The 20,576-nt window shown below is 39.9% G+C and overlaps 1 protein-coding gene across 1 annotated transcript in view; it reads left to right on the top strand.

Moving 5' to 3' along the window:
* CCDC80 (coiled-coil domain containing 80) overlaps positions 1 to 20,576 on the top strand; it is a 36,697-nt gene that overhangs the window by 4,027 nt on the left and 12,094 nt on the right. Inside the window, exons 3-5 of the mRNA XM_055568153.1 lie at positions 6,993 to 7,149; positions 17,946 to 18,082; positions 19,818 to 19,966. Of these exons, the coding sequence (XP_055424128.1) occupies positions 6,993 to 7,149; positions 17,946 to 18,082; positions 19,818 to 19,966 (443 nt within the window). The remainder of the gene's footprint in view (positions 1 to 6,992; positions 7,150 to 17,945; positions 18,083 to 19,817; positions 19,967 to 20,576) is intronic.

The raw sequence follows: 20,576 nt of genomic DNA, 5'->3' as shown, positions 1-20,576 counted from the left end.
GAATGACACCAGAATCTAGTCAGACCCAAGAGGGCTTTGGGCAAGAATAAGCATCATCTTAAATGTATGGGAAATTTTTACCACTGATGGGAATGATTCATCTTTTCTCAGTGTCTCCTTGCCCTTATTTTAGTGCCCTTCTAAGATTTTGCCCTGAGCTTCTTAATGCTGCATTTTAATCTAGGCTGACTAGGAGGAAAAGGGCATGATGTAGTTAATTCAGAGAAATAGATCTGTAAGTTAATGCTGGGTAACCTGAGTCAGGAATAATTCTCTCAGCTAGCTTGCTGGGAGGGAGCTGCCTCATGCCAGTGAGGACAGCATCTATCCTGCTGCAGACACAAGGTGACTCCATGCCCTGCGTTCCCACAGCCAAAAGAGATAGATGCTCATCTCTCAAGGCATCTCTTAGAGAGTCTTTTCATTTTTCTAACTAAATTTGGATTAATGATCTGAGCAAAGTGACTCTGGTGCCCATTTATCTTTTAGGGGTTTCAAAAAGTTTAATGTGCTCATTTTGAAATGTTATTCAGAGCAGAATCCCTTGTGATAGTTATCATGGATGGGGCTTGTCCCCAAATTCTCTTAGCTGTTCCATCTAGTATATCTTTGTAATAGAACAAAACCTAAATTTTGATTGATTCTACAGATTCATGTGTGTATGTATGTCTTGTTATATATATTTTGTATATTGGTACTCGTTTCTAACCAGAACCTTAAAGTAACTATATAAACTTAGGTTAGCAGAGGATAGGCTGACTATTAGAATAGTTTAACAACTATTTGGTTATTGCCAGAGTACACAGGTTTGAATGGGAATGTTCCAGCCAAAAGCAGAAGAATCACTGATTTTAGAGTAGAATTCTACCTGGTACAGAACTGTTGGAGGCAAACTGCTCTCTTTGGGGTATGAGAAATCATCAGTAGCATTTTCTGTTGCTCTCTTTCTGAGTACCTGGAACTTTGGCATGGTCAGGTTTTAACCAGGGGGGAAATAATCATGGGTAAAATGTCCGGATTGTAATTGTGCACCCATCTGGCAAATACTTCCACTGCCTCTAGCTCATGAGTCAGAAGAAAGGGGTTTTCATACTATATCCCCGATATTAGTCATGCCTTTCATTTCTTTCCACTCCCTTAGTCAGGGATTTGAAAGCCCGGCTGGGTCTTTTCTGCTTTTAACAGTATCCCTGATCATAAATTTCTAGCGGATGAAAACTCAGACAACAGCTTCTGCTGATGTCATGTGAGGCAAAACAGAAACCAGATGGGCTTGCTCATGGCAGTGTTGCTCTTTGGGGTTGGACCAAGATCCAGGATTGTTATTAGAAAGAAAATACCAACAGGAGGCATTTTAACTTCACATTTCAGTCCCATGTGTGCCTGGCTGATGATCGTATCAGAACTGTGTTCTCTGAAGAGCTAATAATGTCGAAAATAAAAATGGATTAGAAAAGACATTATAAAATAAATGCAACGGAAAGTCAAAAGATGGAGAGGAATCTTTAACCAGACAGAGAGGAGACCAGGGTCTCTGGGAGAAAGATTTTGCTGGTGCCGCTTATCTCTTTTCCATTCATTTTTCCTGTCAAACATGGCTGATGTTATTCAGGAAGTTTCAGTGATTTAATTAATATTCATTAAAGCATAGCAGCCTCCAAGCTATTAAAGTACAGATGACAACATAGCCCCCACCAACTGGCCTCAACCTAACCCAGTTTGCTCAAACTGAAGTGAGATTTGCATTCCAAGAAATTGTGCAGGCCTTTTAGCTTATCTTTCCAGATTTTCAGTAACCTGGTGCTCAGTGACAATAACCTAGTCCTTTGCATTTATTTATATCCTTCTTTAATACTTAACTACTTAAAGAAACACTGGCAGTGATGGTACAGGTTATAGTTGGATGAATAGCATCCTAGTGGTCTTCAGAGGAGCTACAGGTAGAGCTAGGTCAGAGATCACACCTCCAAACCTTCTGTCTCTCAGCCTGTCAACCAACAGGGGCACATCCTGCAAGGTGCTTTGCAGAGACTGTGGATTATTTTTCACAACAATCCCATGAGGAAGGACTAATTAACTCCATTTACAGAAGCTTAGACAGATTGAGAAATGTCCCAAGGTGTATAGCCAATACATGACAAAGCCAGAATTAAAACTGAGATATGTTTGATTTTAAACTCAGGGTCAATCACTTCCCTGTTCTGCCTTTCCAGGGATGTGAGCTTACTGTGGGCTTGTGCCATAAAGGGAACCAGAAACTGAGAAATGAACCTGGTAGTAATACAAACGTTTTAAAATTCCTTTTCAATCTTGAATTACTCAGAAAAACAGTAAGATATACCAATTGTCAACATTTTGTGCTGAGCAACAATGTAGAGTTTCCGCCTTTAATACCTAGCTAGTTCTTTGTACCTCAACTCACTGGCTTTCCACCTAGTCAAGTGGAGAACAATAGATTGAATCCCAGTTAATCTAATCCCTCAGACTGATTGATGCTGGTCTGGGGATGACAAAATTGAGAATATGGATGAGTCTTTTATCATGGAAACATTGGAATATGTGGGGTATAGCTGAAAAGTCATCATGCTGTGCTCTGCGCCCATTGACCTGTTTGTCAATGAACAAGAAGCCTCATCACGCTGAAATACACAGATCCAAGTTCAAATAGTCTTTGGAGATTGGATCTCCTGTAATTCAAGTATGTTAGTACTTTTAACCTTACTACAGAAATTTGGATATTGGGACAATAATCTACTTACTTGGTTTAATTTTAGAAAAGAATATAAACCTCCTATTTACTGAGGCAGACTACCAGCTGGAATGCCTTTTCTCAGAATCCTGTAAAAGTCTAATGTTTTGAGCTTAACACAGTACTTGGAGTAAGCTGACTTAAAATATCCTCCCCCCAGCATCTTCCCACTCCCATTTGCACCCTTTACTTATGCAAACTAGCTTCCTTATAGTCTGAGGCTCCTTGTGCCAACATGCCAGTTAGAAAGTTGGAACAGAAACATAAAAAAGAACAACACAATTCTAGCTTCATGATACATGCCCTGATTTATCACCACCAGACTAGAAAGAGGCCAAGTGCCAGACAATAATGTTTACTGGGAAGTTCTGTGCTCAGTCTCTTCAGTCTTCTAAAATGCTCTTTTTAAAAAGAGGAGACTGGAAATGGTTACCATTTTAAACACTGTTTGAAGTACTGCCATGCTAGAAAATGAATGGGACATAGATGTCAATACACAGGGAAAGAGTCATTGAAATATGTTCGGATGATCAGCCTCCTTCACTTTGCAGCACTTTGTGTGCTGCAAACTCAAGGAGCAGATTGAATGTAAAGGAGAGGGTCTTTACCAATGGTGTGTGGGCTGCATCTAGCAGGGAACCACACCTCTAGCAGGAGTGATTGATGTAACCTGAGGAGCACTGTGCTCCTACTGCCTACTAGGCAGTAGTGGGGCTGGGGCTTCAGTGCCTTGATGAATTGGTACTGTAGTTATGGAGATGTGACATAAGCATAAAACAAAATGGTAAATCAAGGAAATACATAAATTCCAGGTAAGCCATGCAGATAAGAAGAACAGTAATTAAAAGGAGAAAGTGATCGTTGTGGAATAGATGAGACTTTAAGGAGGATGCTGCATTTGAAGAATGACTCAGATTCTGATAAGGTGGAAGGGAGGGGAGGCGATTCTGGGTGAGAAGGGTGACATGGGTGAAGGTAAAGGAAGGAATGTGAGTGAATTATTCAGAGGCAGCATACATCTATGATGCTTTGGTGTACATAGCCTGTATATATTTATATAATATATATACTAATATGTACGCTTGATTCTCACTATTTTATGAGTTCATAGGGAAGTTGTTCCAAAGGTGAGAAAACCAAGGTTTAGAAGGTTAAAAGGCTTTGTTGAGGCTACAGAGTAGCCAGGGGTTGAACTAGGACAAAAATGCAGGTCTTCGGATTTTGACTACAGCCACCCTTTCTCTGTGCCCCTCAGATTCCTCTCATTTCATAAATTAGCCCAGTCCAGCTACAGGGTGAAGAGGTCACATAAGGGAGGAATAGGAGGAAAGTTTAGCAAGAGAGAGCCTGAGGCCAGGTTGTGGAGAGCTAGAATCTAGGAAGTGAGTCATGCTAAATGAATGTCACCTCCCAGGTGGGTTAAGGCTTCCCTGGGCAAAGGGCTTGAGGTGAAAGTAAACTTCAGAGCCCTCTACTTATTTAAGTGCAGTTCCCACTGGGTATCCCCAGCCTAAGGCTACTATGTTCAGAGATACATGGGAGAAGCTGCCTGGCAGGATAAGGTTCGGTATGATTGTATATTCTCTGAAATTCTGTTATGCACAAGGGGAAGAAAGAGACCAGAAGGGGCTTTGAGAACTCTTAAAGTCCTGTTATAACATGATCTGTCTGTGGACTGTAAGGGTCCATGAATGGAATGGAGTCTATGCATGGATCTGAAGTTTCAGAGCCAGGTAGTTATTAATCATATATTCTAAATATGAGCCTATCCTTCCTTTGGGGCTTCCCTGGTGGCTCAGACAGTGAAGAACCTGCCTGCAGTGCAGGAGACTGGGTTCAACCCCTGGGTTGGTAAGATCCCCTGGAGAAGGGCATGGCCGCCCACTCCAGTATTCTTGTCTGGAGAATTCCATGAAAAGAGGAGCCTGTCGGACTACAGCCATGGGGTCTCAAAGAGTCTGGCAGAACTGAGCAACTAACATTTTTACTTTCTTTCATCCTTCCTTTAGGTCAGGGAGTCCAAAATCATTACCAGGACATGTTACTTTCATTTTTTTTTTTTTTTTTTTTTTTACTATTTTGTGTTCTCACTTAAATAGTCATTTTATGTATTTCAAAATAGTGTATCTATGAGCAAAGAAAAGCCAAAAATAAAAGACTAAAATATACCAACTGAAAACAAAACACCTGGATGTGGACTACCATAAAAACTAAAGAAATATTTTCAAATGCCATGTAGCTAATTAAAAAACTAACAAAGCAAAAATACCATCACTGTATCTTTCTATAGCCTCCTTAAATCTTTTTTAAGGCTAAATGTGAATCAATGAATAAATTAAGGGAAAATTTTATTATTTTTCCTCTTGGGGAATTATATTTCTAAACCAAGCATTTCCTACCCACCCTGTCCATCTGAAAAAGTACATAAACACAAAATCAAAAATAGATGAAATCATGTCTTCTTAAAATAAATAACAATCTGAGAAAACATAAACAAAAGCCTCATCGTGGAAAAATCTTTGTTGATGTTCTACTCAAAAGCTATTGAACTCATTTTGATTTCCATGAAGGATAGTATTTTTGTCAAGTACAGAGAATTCTTCGAAGGGAACGCCTGCAGGCCACAATAAATACATTTTGGACAGAGCAAAATAAACAGCAAAATGAGCTGGGACCAGATTTATTACTATCTTGATAAAGTATTTGATAAAGAGTTTAACAACATGGTGAGACTTCCCTTCTGCAAAATGCCAAGCTAATAGCCACAAATTTCAGGAATATTTTGTAAGGTTAGACGGGACTAACTTTTTTTAAGCACTTTTTTTTAAAGTAGAACAGTGCTTGATAAATTGGTCAAATGAAAGGAAGTGTATAGATGGGGGAACTCTCTCATGGTCCAATTCAATCCCTGGTCTAGAGGTTGGCCTCTGAGCTAATGAGAAGCCTGCATAGGGTGACTAAACTGTGTTTTTTGCAGACATCAGCCGATTAAGCTGTTTAGGGTTAAAGAGATTAAAAAAAAAATCTAGTCATCATCAGAATAAAATTTCATGTCCTTCCACCTCAGGGCAAACAGCACATGCCCACACATTCGTCAGACGTGCTACACAATCCTGGTTTCTGCTCAGGAAGAAGCTAGTAAAACTGGAGAAGACTCAGGAAAAGGCAACAAAAATAATCACCATAGTAGGAAGGCTTTTATATCTGGCTAGATTACAGCAGTGAGGCATTCTTAGGGAGAGAGTTCAAGAGGAACCTTGAAAAAAAAAGAGTATCCTCATTTTATCCAAAATAGTGAAGTCAGTGTTTTCCCAGATATCTGGTGACTAAAGCATCTCTTTTTATTGCTCTGTCTTCTTTTTCCTCAGGGGAAGTGAAGGGGTCAAATTGAGTGAGAGAGACACAGGGGCTAGGTGAAAAATGCCAGGTTTGAATTGGAAAGAAGACTGAACAGAAAGAGAAAAATTCATCTTCTTGAAGGGTTTCAGCATCACAGACATCCACCACGAGCTGCAGGCCCAGTGTGACAGTGATTATGTTCTGAGACAGAACTGGGCCAAAGGGCATTTCTAAAAATTCTCTGAATTTTACCTAATGAAAATTCTAAGCCGTTGAGTGTTTCATAGTGCCCAAGACCTGGCTATGAAACTCAGCCCTGTAAGATGTGAAATAATGGTGGTAGCCACCGAATTCACGAGTGTCTGAGCAGCCAATTAAGGCAATGAAGATCAAAATAAAGGGAGAGAGATAGTATTTATTGGACAATTATTGCATGCCAAGTGTTGTATAATGCCTACAACAAACGGCCTTGTGAAAGAAGTATTCCTGTGCAGAGTTCATAAATGAGAAAACCAAGATACATGGAGACTGATAATGAAGGCAAATGATAGTGGAAGTGAGTAGAAACTCTAAACTGTCTGGAATCATTTTTTTAAAAAGGCCTTTCCAAATGGTCTCTTTTGGCTTTAATTATGCTAACTATCCAACAAAATGATCCAGTTTACATGTCAGTCTAGTTTAGGAATGGCAACCTACTCCAGTTGCCTGGAGAATTCCATGGACACAGGAGCTTGGTGGGCTACAGTCTGTAGGGTCACAAAGAGTTGTACATGATTGAGTGACTAACACACACATCCTGCCAGTCACCATCAACCCTGTAGTCTAGATCATCCCTTTGACTTTTCCCTCAGTGTGAAACTATCACTGTGAGTTAATTGTTTTGCTTGCTTTTGCCCTCCTCCAGCTGATCACTGCTCCCAAGGCTGAAAACAGCATGTATGTGCAGCAGCGAGATGAGTATCTGGAAAGTTTCTGCAAGATGGCCACCAGGAAAGTCTCCGTGATCACCATCTTTGGCCCTGTCAGCAACAGCACCATGAAAATCGACCACTTCCAGCTAGGTTCTCTGAAACAACTTAATGATTATATTACTGGTTTTCTCTTAGCTAAGGTGGGGCATGCCTTATGGGAGAGGTCGGTGGGGAATCAAAAGGAAAATTTGGGTTTCCAGAGGGCTATTTTCTTGTGGTAACAAAGGTCAGTCTGCCTAACTACTTATATAACTGTCCTGGATGGTTCTGGCTTAAGTTTTGGACACTAAAATGAAAAAATATGCAAACAGTCTACAGTTTGAAAGTCAGTAAGATGGAGGACAAGGAGAGAAGTAATTCAGTGGGGCAGGGTGGGGGAGGTATTATGATATAGAATAGCCAGAGAGGTATTCTGACACTTTCTTCTGTATCCTAAGTCTTCTTGCCTGTGAGCAGCACCATCTGATCCTCCTTCAGCCTCTATGCTGTAGGTAACTCCCTCATAAATGGGGTCCTGCACATCCTTCGGAGTCCTTGACTCTGGCCAGGCTTGGGGAGAGTGAGCAGGGGCTGAGAGAAGCTGTGAAACTAAATGAAAAGTCACTGGAAATACGGACTGAACGGCGCCCACGTCCTTTTGGAAAGCAGAAGAATTTGGCTGAATGTAGAGGTTTCACAGTTTTTCATATTAATGATGATGTGAGGCATACAACTCAGTGTTGGGCAGCTAAGGTCTAACTCGCCGCGGTTCTTGTGGGAACACGGCAAATTTACTGTGAGAAGTTATGCCTCATGGTCAGAAGCCCCAGATCTGACCCACCCAGTTTCTTTTATAACTATTACGTCTCTAGAGCTTTATTTAAAAACAAAAATCTTTCTTTCTTACGTAATTTCTTTACTTTTGTTTACTGTTGTTTCAACTGTAATGAAAATCCTTTTTGTGTCATTTGCATATCCTGCATATTTTTCATAAAATATATTTTGTCTGAAAGCACATAAAACATACTTTTTCCCATTAGTTAGCAGTTTGTGAGGGAGTGGGGGGCCATACCGCGGCATGTGGGAATCTTACTTCACCTACCAGGGATCGAACCCTTGCCCTCTCCTGTGGAAGTACAGGATCTTAACCATTATATCACCAGGGAAGTCCCTCCATTAATTAACATTTAACTTCATTAAATATAATATGTTACTTCATGGATTTTTCTGTCACATACTCTTAGTGCTATGAACACGTATCATTGAATTAAGTCATGATAATGTCAGTTGATTTTTAACATAGTCTAGCTTTCTAAATCATATATATTTTTTTACTTTTGTAAAGACACTTTGCGTGAGATCTATCCTCAACTAATTTTTAAGTGTGCAATACAGTATTGTTTACTATAGGTACAATGTTGGCCAGCAGGTCTCCCTAATTTATTTGGGTATGAAGTTTCAGCTGTGCATTCTCTATTTTTATTAGCTCATTTTTCCCTGAGATAGTTCAAAAGGAAAATAAATAGCATCCTTTCTAATGTCTTAGGAGCCCCTGGTGGCTCAGATGGTAGGCTGCCTGCAATGCAGGAGACCTGGGTTCTATCCCTGGGCCAGGAAGATTCCCCTGGAGAAGGAAATGGCAACCCACTCCAGGATGCTTACCTGGAGAATCCCATGGATGGAGGAGCCTGGCAGGCTATAGTCCATGGGGTCACAAAGAGTCAGACACGACTGAGCAGCTTCACTTTTCCAATGTCTTAACATAAATCATTAGTGGAACAGTGATTGATTTGGGGACATTTATTCCTTACAATGCATATGTTTTTCAAGGAGAATAAAAAGAGAGAGTGTCCTTACCAACAACAACCAATAACCATACAGGCAAAAGACCCAAAAGAGGTTCTAGAGTCAAAGAGGTTCAAATCCACAGTCACAATGTATTTGCATGTAACCTTGAGCAAGTTAATGGTAACCCACTCCAGTATTCTTGCCTCGAAAATCCCTTGGACAGAGGAGCCTGGCAGGCTGCAGTCCATGGGGTCGCAAAGAGTCGGACACGACTGAGCTTTTTATCATCTTTATCATCATCTTGAGCAAGTTACTTCCTAAGTCTCAGCTTAGAACATGGTTATATGCCTTTCATAGGTGATGATGAGGATTTAATGCTGTTACTGTGGTCAATGAGCTGTCAGAGGGCCTAGAGCACTATAATTGAAAAATACTTGTAATTGCTTTCTGCTCATTAACAAGGAATCCTCACAGCTGCTCCTCAGGGTCAGGCTGCATTAATCCTGTCGGTGACAAAACTGAAGCCCTGGAGACTAATAAGCCACATATTTGGTGCTTAACTGGGAGTCAACCTTTGGCTTCCAGTATTGTCAAATAGTAGCAGGAGCCAGTGAGCTTCATTATAATCCAGATGTCTTGAGAGGAAGTAGGCATACAATCCAGTACAGAGACTTGCTGGCTAGTGATGAAAGGCTTCCTCCACCAGGTGCTCCTGGTGTCAAATGTGTCACCCATCAACTCACACAAAGAATTCTCGATCCTTATTTCAGAGAAGTTTGGAAAAATCATTATGTCTTCCACCTCAACCTGTGCATGGTCCTAACTGTTACAAACATCTGGTGCTGCCTTGGCAACATGTTAGCATGAATCCTGCTGTCTTTTAGACATCTGGATTGAATATGAACTGTAGAGGATGAAGATTTTCTTTTCTGCCTTATTGGAAGTCAGGTATTGTGATTTGGGTGTTTGCCACTCATTGAATGGCAGCTTGGACATGATTTGGGGGACCTTTGATTTTGTTCCTCATCTAATTCCTGGAAGGACTGTCTCTCCTTGTGTCATGTCCCAGGTTACCCTTATGGGAAAGGCTGTAGTGCATTCAGCCAAGACTGGGAGTCAGCCATGAGAAAATAGAAGTTGGCATGCGCCATGGTCTCAGTAAACCAATCTCCAGCCTTGACCGATTTTCAGTTGGAAATCTATCAGATGGCCTTACTTTCCTTAAAAATAAATCAAGCACTCTCTACTCTTCCAGACTTTTATGGGGCCTTAAAAACAAAGGCCCACATCCAGCTACAGTGTGGGCTGTACTCACCAGCTGGTCCATCTTGCTAAATGTATTTGAATTATAGGTGATGGACCTACAAACACCAGGAAGAGTTAAGATTTCAGTCATTAGCCTAATGAAAGTTATTCATTCTTAAGCAAATTCCAATGCAGAAGAAGCCTATCTGGTTTTGGCAGTCCAGAGTATATTAAACGTGAGGGTTTAGAATGACCTAACATACATACACACACATAAATTAAAAATAAAGAAAAAAAAATTTAAAGATAAAAGATAGAGTGACCTAACACATAAAGGCATTCTTAATTATCAGAGATATTTAAAATATCAATTTGAGATAGGAATATTGGTGTCTATGCTAAGAGGATGGATTATAGAGGAAGTTTGTCAGGTGGGAAGGAGTTGCTGGCTAAAGGCATTTTATTACAGAATGAAAAGAGAAGAGGGAGGAAAACATAGTGGGCATGTATATACGTATAGGTGCTTCCCTGGTGGCTCAGACGGTAAAGTGTCTGCCTGCAATGTGGGAGACCTGGGTTCGATTCCTGGGTTGGAAGATCCCCGGAGAAGGAAATGGCAATCCACTCCAGCACTCTTGCCTGGGAAATCCCATGGACGGAGGAGCCCGATAGGCTACAATCCATGGGGTCACAAAGAGTCGGACAGGACTGAGTGACTTCACTTTCACTTTCTTTCATATATGTGTATTTATATGCTTAGCAAAATATATAGGTGAAAAATATTTTTGACACTGGTATTGATCACTAAACTTTAAGAGCTAAAACGTAGGACATTTTTGCAGGGGGAAAGGCAATTTTTTGATAGCTTCTTCTAAAGGAAGGAAAAAAGGAAGGAGGAAGAGTTGGTGGAAGTGGAATGTGGCAACAAGGAGAGGCAGTACTGATTCCTTATTCATATGAGTAGGGAATTTCTAGGTGAGTCTCTGGAGTAACTTTTATACCTGAGTCTGATAGAATCCATTTCAGCCTATAATACTCTGTCTTTGATCCTGTTGAGAATTGTCCTTTATGGAAAACCTCACAACCATCTGGATCCATAACAAGGCAGAAATGCTGCTTCCCCACAGAAGCATCTGAAAAATTGACCCTTTGTCCCAATTCTCCCTTCTTCAGTGGTGACAATGCCCAGCAGCTGCCTTCTCTAGACCTGCCACTCTGTGCTAGGAGACAAGGCTGGGCGAGTGATCAGACTTCCAAACAATGCCTTTGGTGTCCCTCTCTGTTAATTCAGGTTTTGATTATCACTCTGTCCCCTAACTTGTGTCATCACCCATGGCACTGCCTCTAACATCGAGCTTATCGCTGTCAAGATCAACCCCTGACAAGCAAGGGGTTAAAAGTACCTGATAAGTCAAGTGTATAAAACAAGTGCTTGAAGAATGTGGTGGAGGGACAAGCTCTTCCAGTTGCAGTTATCACAGTATTGTATGTATCACAGAGTTTTGAAAAGGGAGTGGATTTAAAGGAGGAGCCTTGAAACTGAGCAGATTTTTTTGATAGATGATGACTCTATCAAAAGTACTTTTTGTTTTTATTCAGTTTTTTAAACAGATAATACATTTTTTGAATTCCAAAGTCAACACTATATAAAAAGGCATTAACAGACAAGTCTTACACCCATTCTTGACCCTTATTATTCTCTGCTCCCACAGTAATATTTATGATTCCTTGTTGATCCGTTTAATGGCTTCTTTATGCAAACACAAATCAATATAGATACCTATATTCCCCTTCTCTCTCTTTTTTAAACAGAAAAGTGTTTTATTACCTTGAATAGGAAAAATCTTTTTTTTTTTTAAATATAGCTGATTTACAATGTTGTATTAGTTCCAGGTGTATAGCGAAGTGATTCGTGTATATATAATTATAAACTCTTTTTCCGATTCTTTTCTGTTACAGATTATTACAGAACATTGAATACAGTTCCCTGTGCTACCCAGTAGTTCCTTATTCTTTTTCCCTTCTTTTTATACAAACAATTAGTTCAGTTCAGTCGCTCAGTCATGTCCAACTCTTTGTGACCCCACAGAAGCATCTGAAAAATCGACCCTTTGCTCCAAAGGGTCTGCAGCATGCCAGGCTTCCCTGTCCATCACCAGTTCCCAGAACTTTCTCAGACTCATGTCCCTCGAGTTGGTGAGGCCATCCAACCATGTCATCCTCTGTCGTTTCCTTCTCCTCCTGCCTTCAATCTTGCCCAGCATCGGGGTCTTTTCTTATGAGTCAGTTCTTCACATCAGGTGACCAAAGTATTAGAGCTTCAACTTTAGCATCAATTCTTTCAATGAATATTCAGTACTGATTTCCTTTAGAATTGACTGGTTTGATCTCCTTGGAGTCCAAGGGACTCTCAAGAGTCTTCTCCAACACCACAGTTCAAAAGCATCAATTCCTTGGCACTCAGCTTTCTTTATGGTCCATCCATACATGACTACTGGAAAAACCATAACTTTGACTAGACGGACCTTTGTTGGCAAAGTAATGTCTCTGTTTTTTAATATGCTGTCTAGGTTTGTCATAGCTTTTCTTCCAAGGAGCAAGCGTCTTTTAATTTCATGGCTGCAGTCACCATCTGCAGTGATTTTGGAGCCCAAGAAAATAAGGTCTGTCACTGTTTCCATTATTTCCCCATCTATTTGCCATGAAGTGATGGGACCAGATGCCATGGTCTTAATTTTTTCTAATGTTGAGTTTTAAGCCAACTTTTTCACTCTCCTCTTTCACTTTCATCAAGAGGCTCTTTAGATCCTCTTTGCTTTCTGCCATAAGGGTAGTGTCATCTACATATCTGAGGTTATTGATATTTCTCTGGGCAATCTTGATTCCAGCTTGTGATTCATCCAGGCTGGCATTTTGCATGATGTACTTTGCACATAAGTTAAATAAGCAGGTGACAATATACAGCCTTAAGATACTCCTCTCCCAATTTGGAACCAATCTGTTGTTCCATGTCTGATTCTAACTGTTAATTCTTGACCTGCATACAGATTTCTCAGGAGACAGGTAAGGTGGTCTGGGATTCCCATCTCTTGAAGAATTTTCCACAATTTGTTATGATCCACACAATCAAAGACTTTAGCATAGTCAGTGAAGCAGAGTAGATGTTTTTCTGAAATTCTCTTGGTTTTTCTATGATCCAGCTGATATTGGTAATTTGATCTCTGGTACAAATAATAGTATATTATATATCTGTTTTGCATTTTTTTTCACCTAAGTGTATTTCCCAGAGATCTTTTCTAATGAGTACACAGAGATCTTTCTCATTCTTTATTAAGCCATTCTGAGATTCTACTATAGTTTATTTAACCACTCCCCTTGTTGAGGAACATTTGGATTGCTTTCAGTATACTGTTATTATAAACAATTTCAGAATTAACCTTGTACACATATCACTCTATGTATGTGGGTATTTCTTTACAATAGATTCTGAGAAGTAAGATTGTTGGGTCAAATGGAAAGTATATCTAGCTTTGGTAGATATCACCAAATTTCTCTCCGTGTGAGTTGTATGATATTGCAAAACCACCAGAAATGTGTAAGAATGTCCATATCTCCAAACATCTTCAACAGAATGTATGATCAGAATTGTGAATGTTTTTAGCTAATGCTGTATGTGAAAAATGGTATCTTAGTGTGGTATAGTATTGGGTTGCATTTCTCTTTTTATAAATGTGATTGAAGATTTTTTTCATATGTTTCAGGCAACTTTATATTTTGTTTTTAGTGTCCTTTGCTTATTTCTCTATTGGGTTGTTGGTCTTTTTAATCTCAATTTATAGGTATTCCTCATAAGATACTGATTCAGTTTGGGGGTGGAGTTCAGGAGTTTGTTTTAAAAGTGTTTCTCAAGTGATTCTGATTTGCAGTTAAATTTGGTCTAGAGCAGAAAGTTGAGTGGCAGAGAGATGGGAAGAGAGGTCTAGAAATGTAGATTTGCACCCAATTTTAGAGAATTTCAAATACCAGGAGAGAGAATTCAAACTTAATTTGGTAAATTAAGTGAAGTCACTAAAGATTTCTAAACATATTTTTCAAATAAATTTCAAATAACTTCTTAGGTTTAGTAGTCAGTCTGTAGGACAGAAAAGCCCCTGACAGGACACAGTCTTCATGGATAAGACAAATTGTCCTTTCTAGGGACCAAATGCGAGCTTCAGCTTTGAGATGAGAAATGGCCAGGCTAGTCCCACATACTCATTCAATTCAGTCACTCACTCATCCCACAACTGGGTGCTAGGCAGGGAAACAACTCACTCAGAGTAAAACAGGAGGGAACAAGCAAATTGACAACAAAGTTAGTTAAATTTATCCATTATCAACTAAAAACAATTCAGCCTCTGCTGGAGTCTTTACCTCCAGATTTACCCAAAATGCAACCAAGAGATTTTTGGTCTATATTGACTTCTTGAATAGGATAATTATATTTTAAGTGCCTTATAAGTATGTTTTATTTACATTGTGCATTACTTCAGGACAGGGTTTATTAAGGTCTGGTGGTGCAGCAAAGTCAGAATGTCAAAGGAAAATGGAATATATTACTCATTCATTACCCAAAGAGGAAACTGCACCACACCTCACAAGGTCATGGGAGGAACACCAAGTTTTGGTCAGGAAGCAGAAGCCAGAGTGAAGAGAGAGCCTAGACCACGGTTATTATTGGGGTTTCCATGGGAAACACAAGGTGAGCTGGTGAACAGCTGGTTAGGCTTGGAGCTGTAGGGTATTTCCTAATTGTCCAGTTCCTGGCCCTGAGACAACTGATTGGTGCTCCTGGGGCCATGAGCCAGGTAGATCTGGGTCCAAGGATTGTAATTTTACATGCACTCCAGGTGTTCATGATGAAGGTATACAGTGAATCCTACTTTGAAAAACTGCCAGAGCAGATTTGGAGCTCCTGAAGCAAACAGAGAGCTGAAGTTGTCCCAGGACACTGGAGGAATGGCCTGAATTTAGGGATGAGAAGGAGGAGGAGGAGAAACCATGGGTATCACAGAAAGGCAGCAGTCACAGATGGAGGCTTTAGACACAATGCCTGGCATACAGTTGGTGTTTAATAAGTTGCCTTTGAAGCTGAATTTTTCTGCAGTGTCATTGCTGTCTGTAGTCAGACATGGAAAAACAAATATATGAAGAAATTTACTACTACCTGAATTTAACCACTGACTTTTTGGAGTTGGAGTTCTTAAAGGGTGAGAAACTAGGCAAGTGCTTCATTTATAGGGCCAGTCCTCATCAGCACACAGCAGAGCTCACTCTCCCTGCTGTCTCTCCTCAAAAATCTTAGGTCCAGGGGCAGATTGTGTGAAATGACCAAATCCCACAAAATGGGCTTGGATCTATGAATCATTTTAGCTGGATTGGGACCATGTGGACAATTTATAGGATGTATTCTAAGGAATGTTTGCTTTTAAACGCTGTCACCCTTGATGAAGACTAGAGAGCTTTGGCAGAATCTGGATGAATTTAATAAGAAGTTCCAAATGAACAAAAGCAAAAATGAATGTATGTTGAGGATTAAAAATAGCAGTTCCTAGGTTCAAGATAAAATCTGATTTGTGCAGTGTTGAAATCAGAACATTAGTTGTTAAAGATGCTTACAAATCAGTTTTTTAATGATTTCCTTCATCATCATGCTGCTGCTACTGCTAAGTTGCTTCAGTCGTGTCTGATTCTGTGCGACCTCATAGACGGCAGCCCACCAGACTCCCCCATCCCTGGGATTCCCCAGGCAAGAACACTGGAGTAGGTTGCCATTTCCGTCTCCAATGCATGAAAGTGAAAAGTGAAAGTGAAGTCCTCAGTCGTGTCTGACTCTTAGTGACCCCATGGACTGCAGCCCACCAGGCTCCTCCATCCGTGGGATTTTCCAGGCAAGAGTATTAGAGTGGGGTGCCATTGTCTTCTCCGATATTAATATTATTAATCACAAAATAAAATATGCTCCTTGTTAAAATTTAAATAATATAGGCTCATGTAAAGTAAACTCATGTAAAGTCAAAGTTTCTACCTCACCTCTTCTTCCTCCCCAGAGACAACTATTATTATTAGCTCTATGTCTTTCTGGACTTTTTCCTATATATATTTCCATATGGATGTATTTTCTTTTGCTTTATTTCCTTTTAACCAAGAATACCATCATACTTCGGAGAAGGCAATGGCACCCCACTCCAGTACTCTTGCCTGGAAAACCCCATGGATGGAGGAGCCTGGAAGGCTGCAGTCCAAGGGGTCTCGAAGAGTCAGACACGACTTAGTGACTTCACTTTCACTTTTCACTTTCATGCATTGGAGAAGGAAATGGCAACCCACTCCAGTGTTCTTGCCTGGAGAATCCCAGGGACGGGGGAGCCTGGTGGGCTGCCATCTATGGGGTCGCACAGAGTTGGACACGACTGAAGCGACCTAGCAGCAGCAGCAGCAACATCATACTTCATATTTTATTCTTCAAGTTGCTATTTTTATACAACAGATAAACTAAACAAAAACCAACAGCATGAAGAACCTAACAATTCTTTTAAATTAACATATTTTATTAATGATAGTATTCTTTCCCTTCTCATTATGATCTACTTGGGAGAATCAAGCTTCTTCTTTATATACTTTCAACAATCTTAATCAAGTAAACCAAAGTAATACCTAAATTATAATTGTCCCCTTTATATCAATAAAAGCAGAATAGTCTGTGATACTTGGCTACATAACCTTTGTGGCTACAAAATTGTGTTTTTTTCTACTGTAGTACTATTCATTGGGTAATAGTGTTGATAATAACCAATAAATTTCCTTCTGTAATAGATTTATTATTACATATTTGCAAACTTTAACATTTGTAAATTTTTTTTAAATACAGGGGATTATTCTACCAATAAAAACATTTAATAAGGTTGAGGGAAGCACTGTGACCTGTATGGGAGGAAAGAAGTAAATAAGCCCTTCTATTACTTCCAAAGTGTTTTCCAGGCATGGTATTAATAGTTTGTTGTGTTCATACTTCCCATTAACCCAGTGGCACCTGCAGGACCCACTTTGAATTATAATAGTTTTCAGGCTTGATATTTGAAAAAAATATATATATATATAATATTAAGAACTTCTATAAATTGGGTAACATTTTACTTAACCTTGTATTCACTTACAAAATTTATCTTATGAATAGCTTGATTTTTTGGAGTCAAATGACCAGATTTGAACATAGGCTTTTTATTTTTCTCTATGGCAATGACTGGAGAATTCCATGATCAGAGGAGCCTGGCTGGCCACAGTCCATGGGGTTTCATAGAGTCGGACACGACCGAGTGACTAACATACACACGCATAGCAATGACGCAGTTCACTGTGTCCCCAAAAAATGCTCTAATAAAAGGAAGGAACACACCAATTTTAGACTTAAATAAATAGCTAAAACTAAAATAAAATTTTAAGTGAAATAAAGCTTAACCAAAGAATCTGGGTCTGTTTCCCTGGTAAGTCACAATAATGACTCATCCCCAGATTGAGTTGGCAATCTTCTTCCAGGAATGACTCAGTAGCTTCATTCTAACATTGCTCCTTCTGATTCACTATAACCAGGGTGGGCAGAGATGGGGTTTGATCATCTTTGGAAGAGTGACTTTCAAAATGAGCTTATTTATTTATTTGTTTCTATATTTGTTCACTTTGGAAACATTAGTTCAAACAAAGTACTATTTGAATGTGTGCAACTAATGAAAGCAGTTCTGATTAACTTGGGATGGAGGCTCAGATCCTCCACCCTTTGGTTCCCACTGATTTCTGGTCACATCCATATTTATTCACATTTCATTTGCCTTAATAAGACAATGAGAAACCTATGCGAGTCGTGGATGATGAGGACTTGGTAGACCAGCATCTCATCAGCGAGCTGAGGAAGGAGTATGGAATGACCTACAATGATTTCTTTATGGTGCTCACGGACGTGGACCTCAGAGTCAAGGTATGGGTTCCTGTTTGGGATAGTGCAGTGCCATTCCTTAAGAGAGAAACTCATTTTGGGGGGATCAGTGAGTCTATTACACATATGACTGAGCACAAATTATTTCATAAATGGGAAAGTTTGGAAATGGTCCATGTAGTTACCACTGTCCTCTAGAATTTGTGGTCTATGGAAAATATTGGATTGGATGACCCCCTGTAGCTCAGTTACTTGACTCAGACTAAATTCTTCTGTAACATTAAAGTCATGCATTCACCAGACACTTGTTGAATAGCTATGATGTGTCAGACCCTGGTGATAAAAAAATGAAGAGCATTTAGCTTCTGTTTTAAGAAAACTCAGATTTAATATAGGCATATTTTGGAAGAACCTGGAAATTTATCTTCTGATTCAGCATGGGCAAGACGGTAGGGATTTACACCCAATTTCTTCCTATGATAGGGACAAAAGTTCTGAACCATGAAAAATTATGCCATGTAGTCATAATAATAAAAATAATAACTAACTTTATTGAGTTCTTTCATTATGCCAAGCACTCACCTCAAATGTTTACAATTCTCATCTCAAACCTCTAAGAGAAATAACAAGTATTATCTTTGTTCCAAAGAGGCCAGGAATCTAGAGTCGTTAAGTAACTTGCCTAACTTCACCCAGTTAATGTTAGACTTCATATGCACACAGATTGGCTCCAGAGTCCATGCTTACATGAAAATCCTTAGGAAAAAGGCTGCCTGGGCTATTAGAATACCTGGTTCAGCCTGAAGTATTTTTCTGGATCTAGAGAGAGATTCCTTCAATAATTCATTCTGCTTTTGTGTTTTGCCACCTCTAAAGTGAAAGGTTGGACTAGATGATCCCTAAGGTGTCTGCCAGCTTACACATTTCATGATTTACTAAAGTCCCATTGAGGGCACAGCTCCAAGCCATGTCCAGACTTCTCTCTCTAGCTTACGCTGATTACACTCAGCCAGCTCCCAAATCCATTTCAGGTTGCTGTTCTAAGTCCAGACAGCTTTGAGGCAGGAAACTAAATTTCATTATCCTTTAACTTAGATTTCCAAAATTTTTTTCTGGGAATACATTAGCAAACATGACCTAATTTTAATTAATGCTCACTCAATAAAATAGTCCCTGGGAATCACAAAGAGTTTATATAGATTGTTTATTCATTTGTTTATTTACTTTTTTGGTTGTGCCACAAGGCATGTGTAATCTTCCCCCAGCAAGGATCAAACCCATAGCCCCTGCATTGGCAGCATGGAGTCTTAATTAACCCTGGACCACTAAGGGCGTCCCATGTAGATTCCTGATGACCACAGAGCAGGCATCCTTCTGGTGGAAAATTACCCTTATTACTGAGGTCAGATACTCTTAAATGTTCCTGCATTTGATTTTTTTGTGTTAGGTACAGAGTTTCTGACTTCCCAGTTGTGTAATGAACAGGAACCAGGTTAGGGAAGTAAATCTAGGATATGTGTGGTGAAGAAGGCATGGACCCTTTCCAATAAAAAGAGTTAAGAAGAAATCCTCATGCAAGGTAAAGGCAGTTGTTTCATGGATTCAGAACCTCAAAACATCAGCAGAGGTACTATTGCAGGAGAGAGTTTATAAACGAATGAGCCCTCCAGGCTGTTTTCCCCAGAGCTCCCATGAATTCTCCCAGGCTCTCCACCCTCTGGACAGAGGGAAGAAACACCTTTAATGCATTATATACTTCTTACTTTTCCTTCAACAGCAATATTATGAGGTGCCTATAGCAATGAAGTCTGTGTTCGATTTGATCGATACTTTCCAGTCCCGAATCAAAGACATGGAAAAGCAGAAGAAGGACGGCATCATTTGCAAGGAAGACAAGAAGCAGTCACTGGAAAACTTCCTATCCAGGTACATCTCCTTTGGAGACACTGAGGAAGAAGGCAGGAGAGCGTTCTGAGTGAGCTAATGAAAACCCCAGAGAAACACAAAGCAGACGTGTCTGTGCAGGGTGACCTTCCCTGTGAGAAGGGGAAGTGTCTGTGCTTCACAGCACTCTGCCCGGTAGGCTTATTTTGTCCTGTTGGAAGTGGCTCTGGCTGCAAGGCTGGCTGGGATCAGATCCAAGCTTGAGTGTCGATTTGGTGGCTTTGGATAAGTCTTTTCTTTCTCTTCTGCTTTTTTTTTTTTTTGGGACACTGATACATACTTCTGACCTTCTGTGAGGGTTAATTCATTCAGTCAATTTGGGGGGCTTTGTATATTGTATTTATACTTATTGGGGCCTTTCTAGTTCCAAATGGGATTTGGAACACTGCTTGATTTTCTGCTTCCTTCTAACTCTGCAGAGAACAGATGTTCCACTAAGACCTTAAAAGGAGAAATTCTCTTGACCCAGATGCCTGATCCCTTGGGGAGTGTGGTTTGTTGAAAACCCTTGTAGGGAAACTCCGGTACATGCACAAAAAAGTGTTTTTTAAAAAATCACTCTACTTTTTCCCTTCTTCATCCCTTCTGCCAT

The sequence above is a fragment of the Bubalus kerabau genome, chromosome 2 (genome assembly GCF_029407905.1).
Source record: "Bubalus kerabau isolate K-KA32 ecotype Philippines breed swamp buffalo chromosome 2, PCC_UOA_SB_1v2, whole genome shotgun sequence".
In the NCBI taxonomy this organism is placed as follows: Eukaryota; Metazoa; Chordata; class Mammalia; order Artiodactyla; family Bovidae; genus Bubalus; species Bubalus kerabau.
This window is presented reverse-complemented; position numbering and strand designations above follow the sequence as displayed.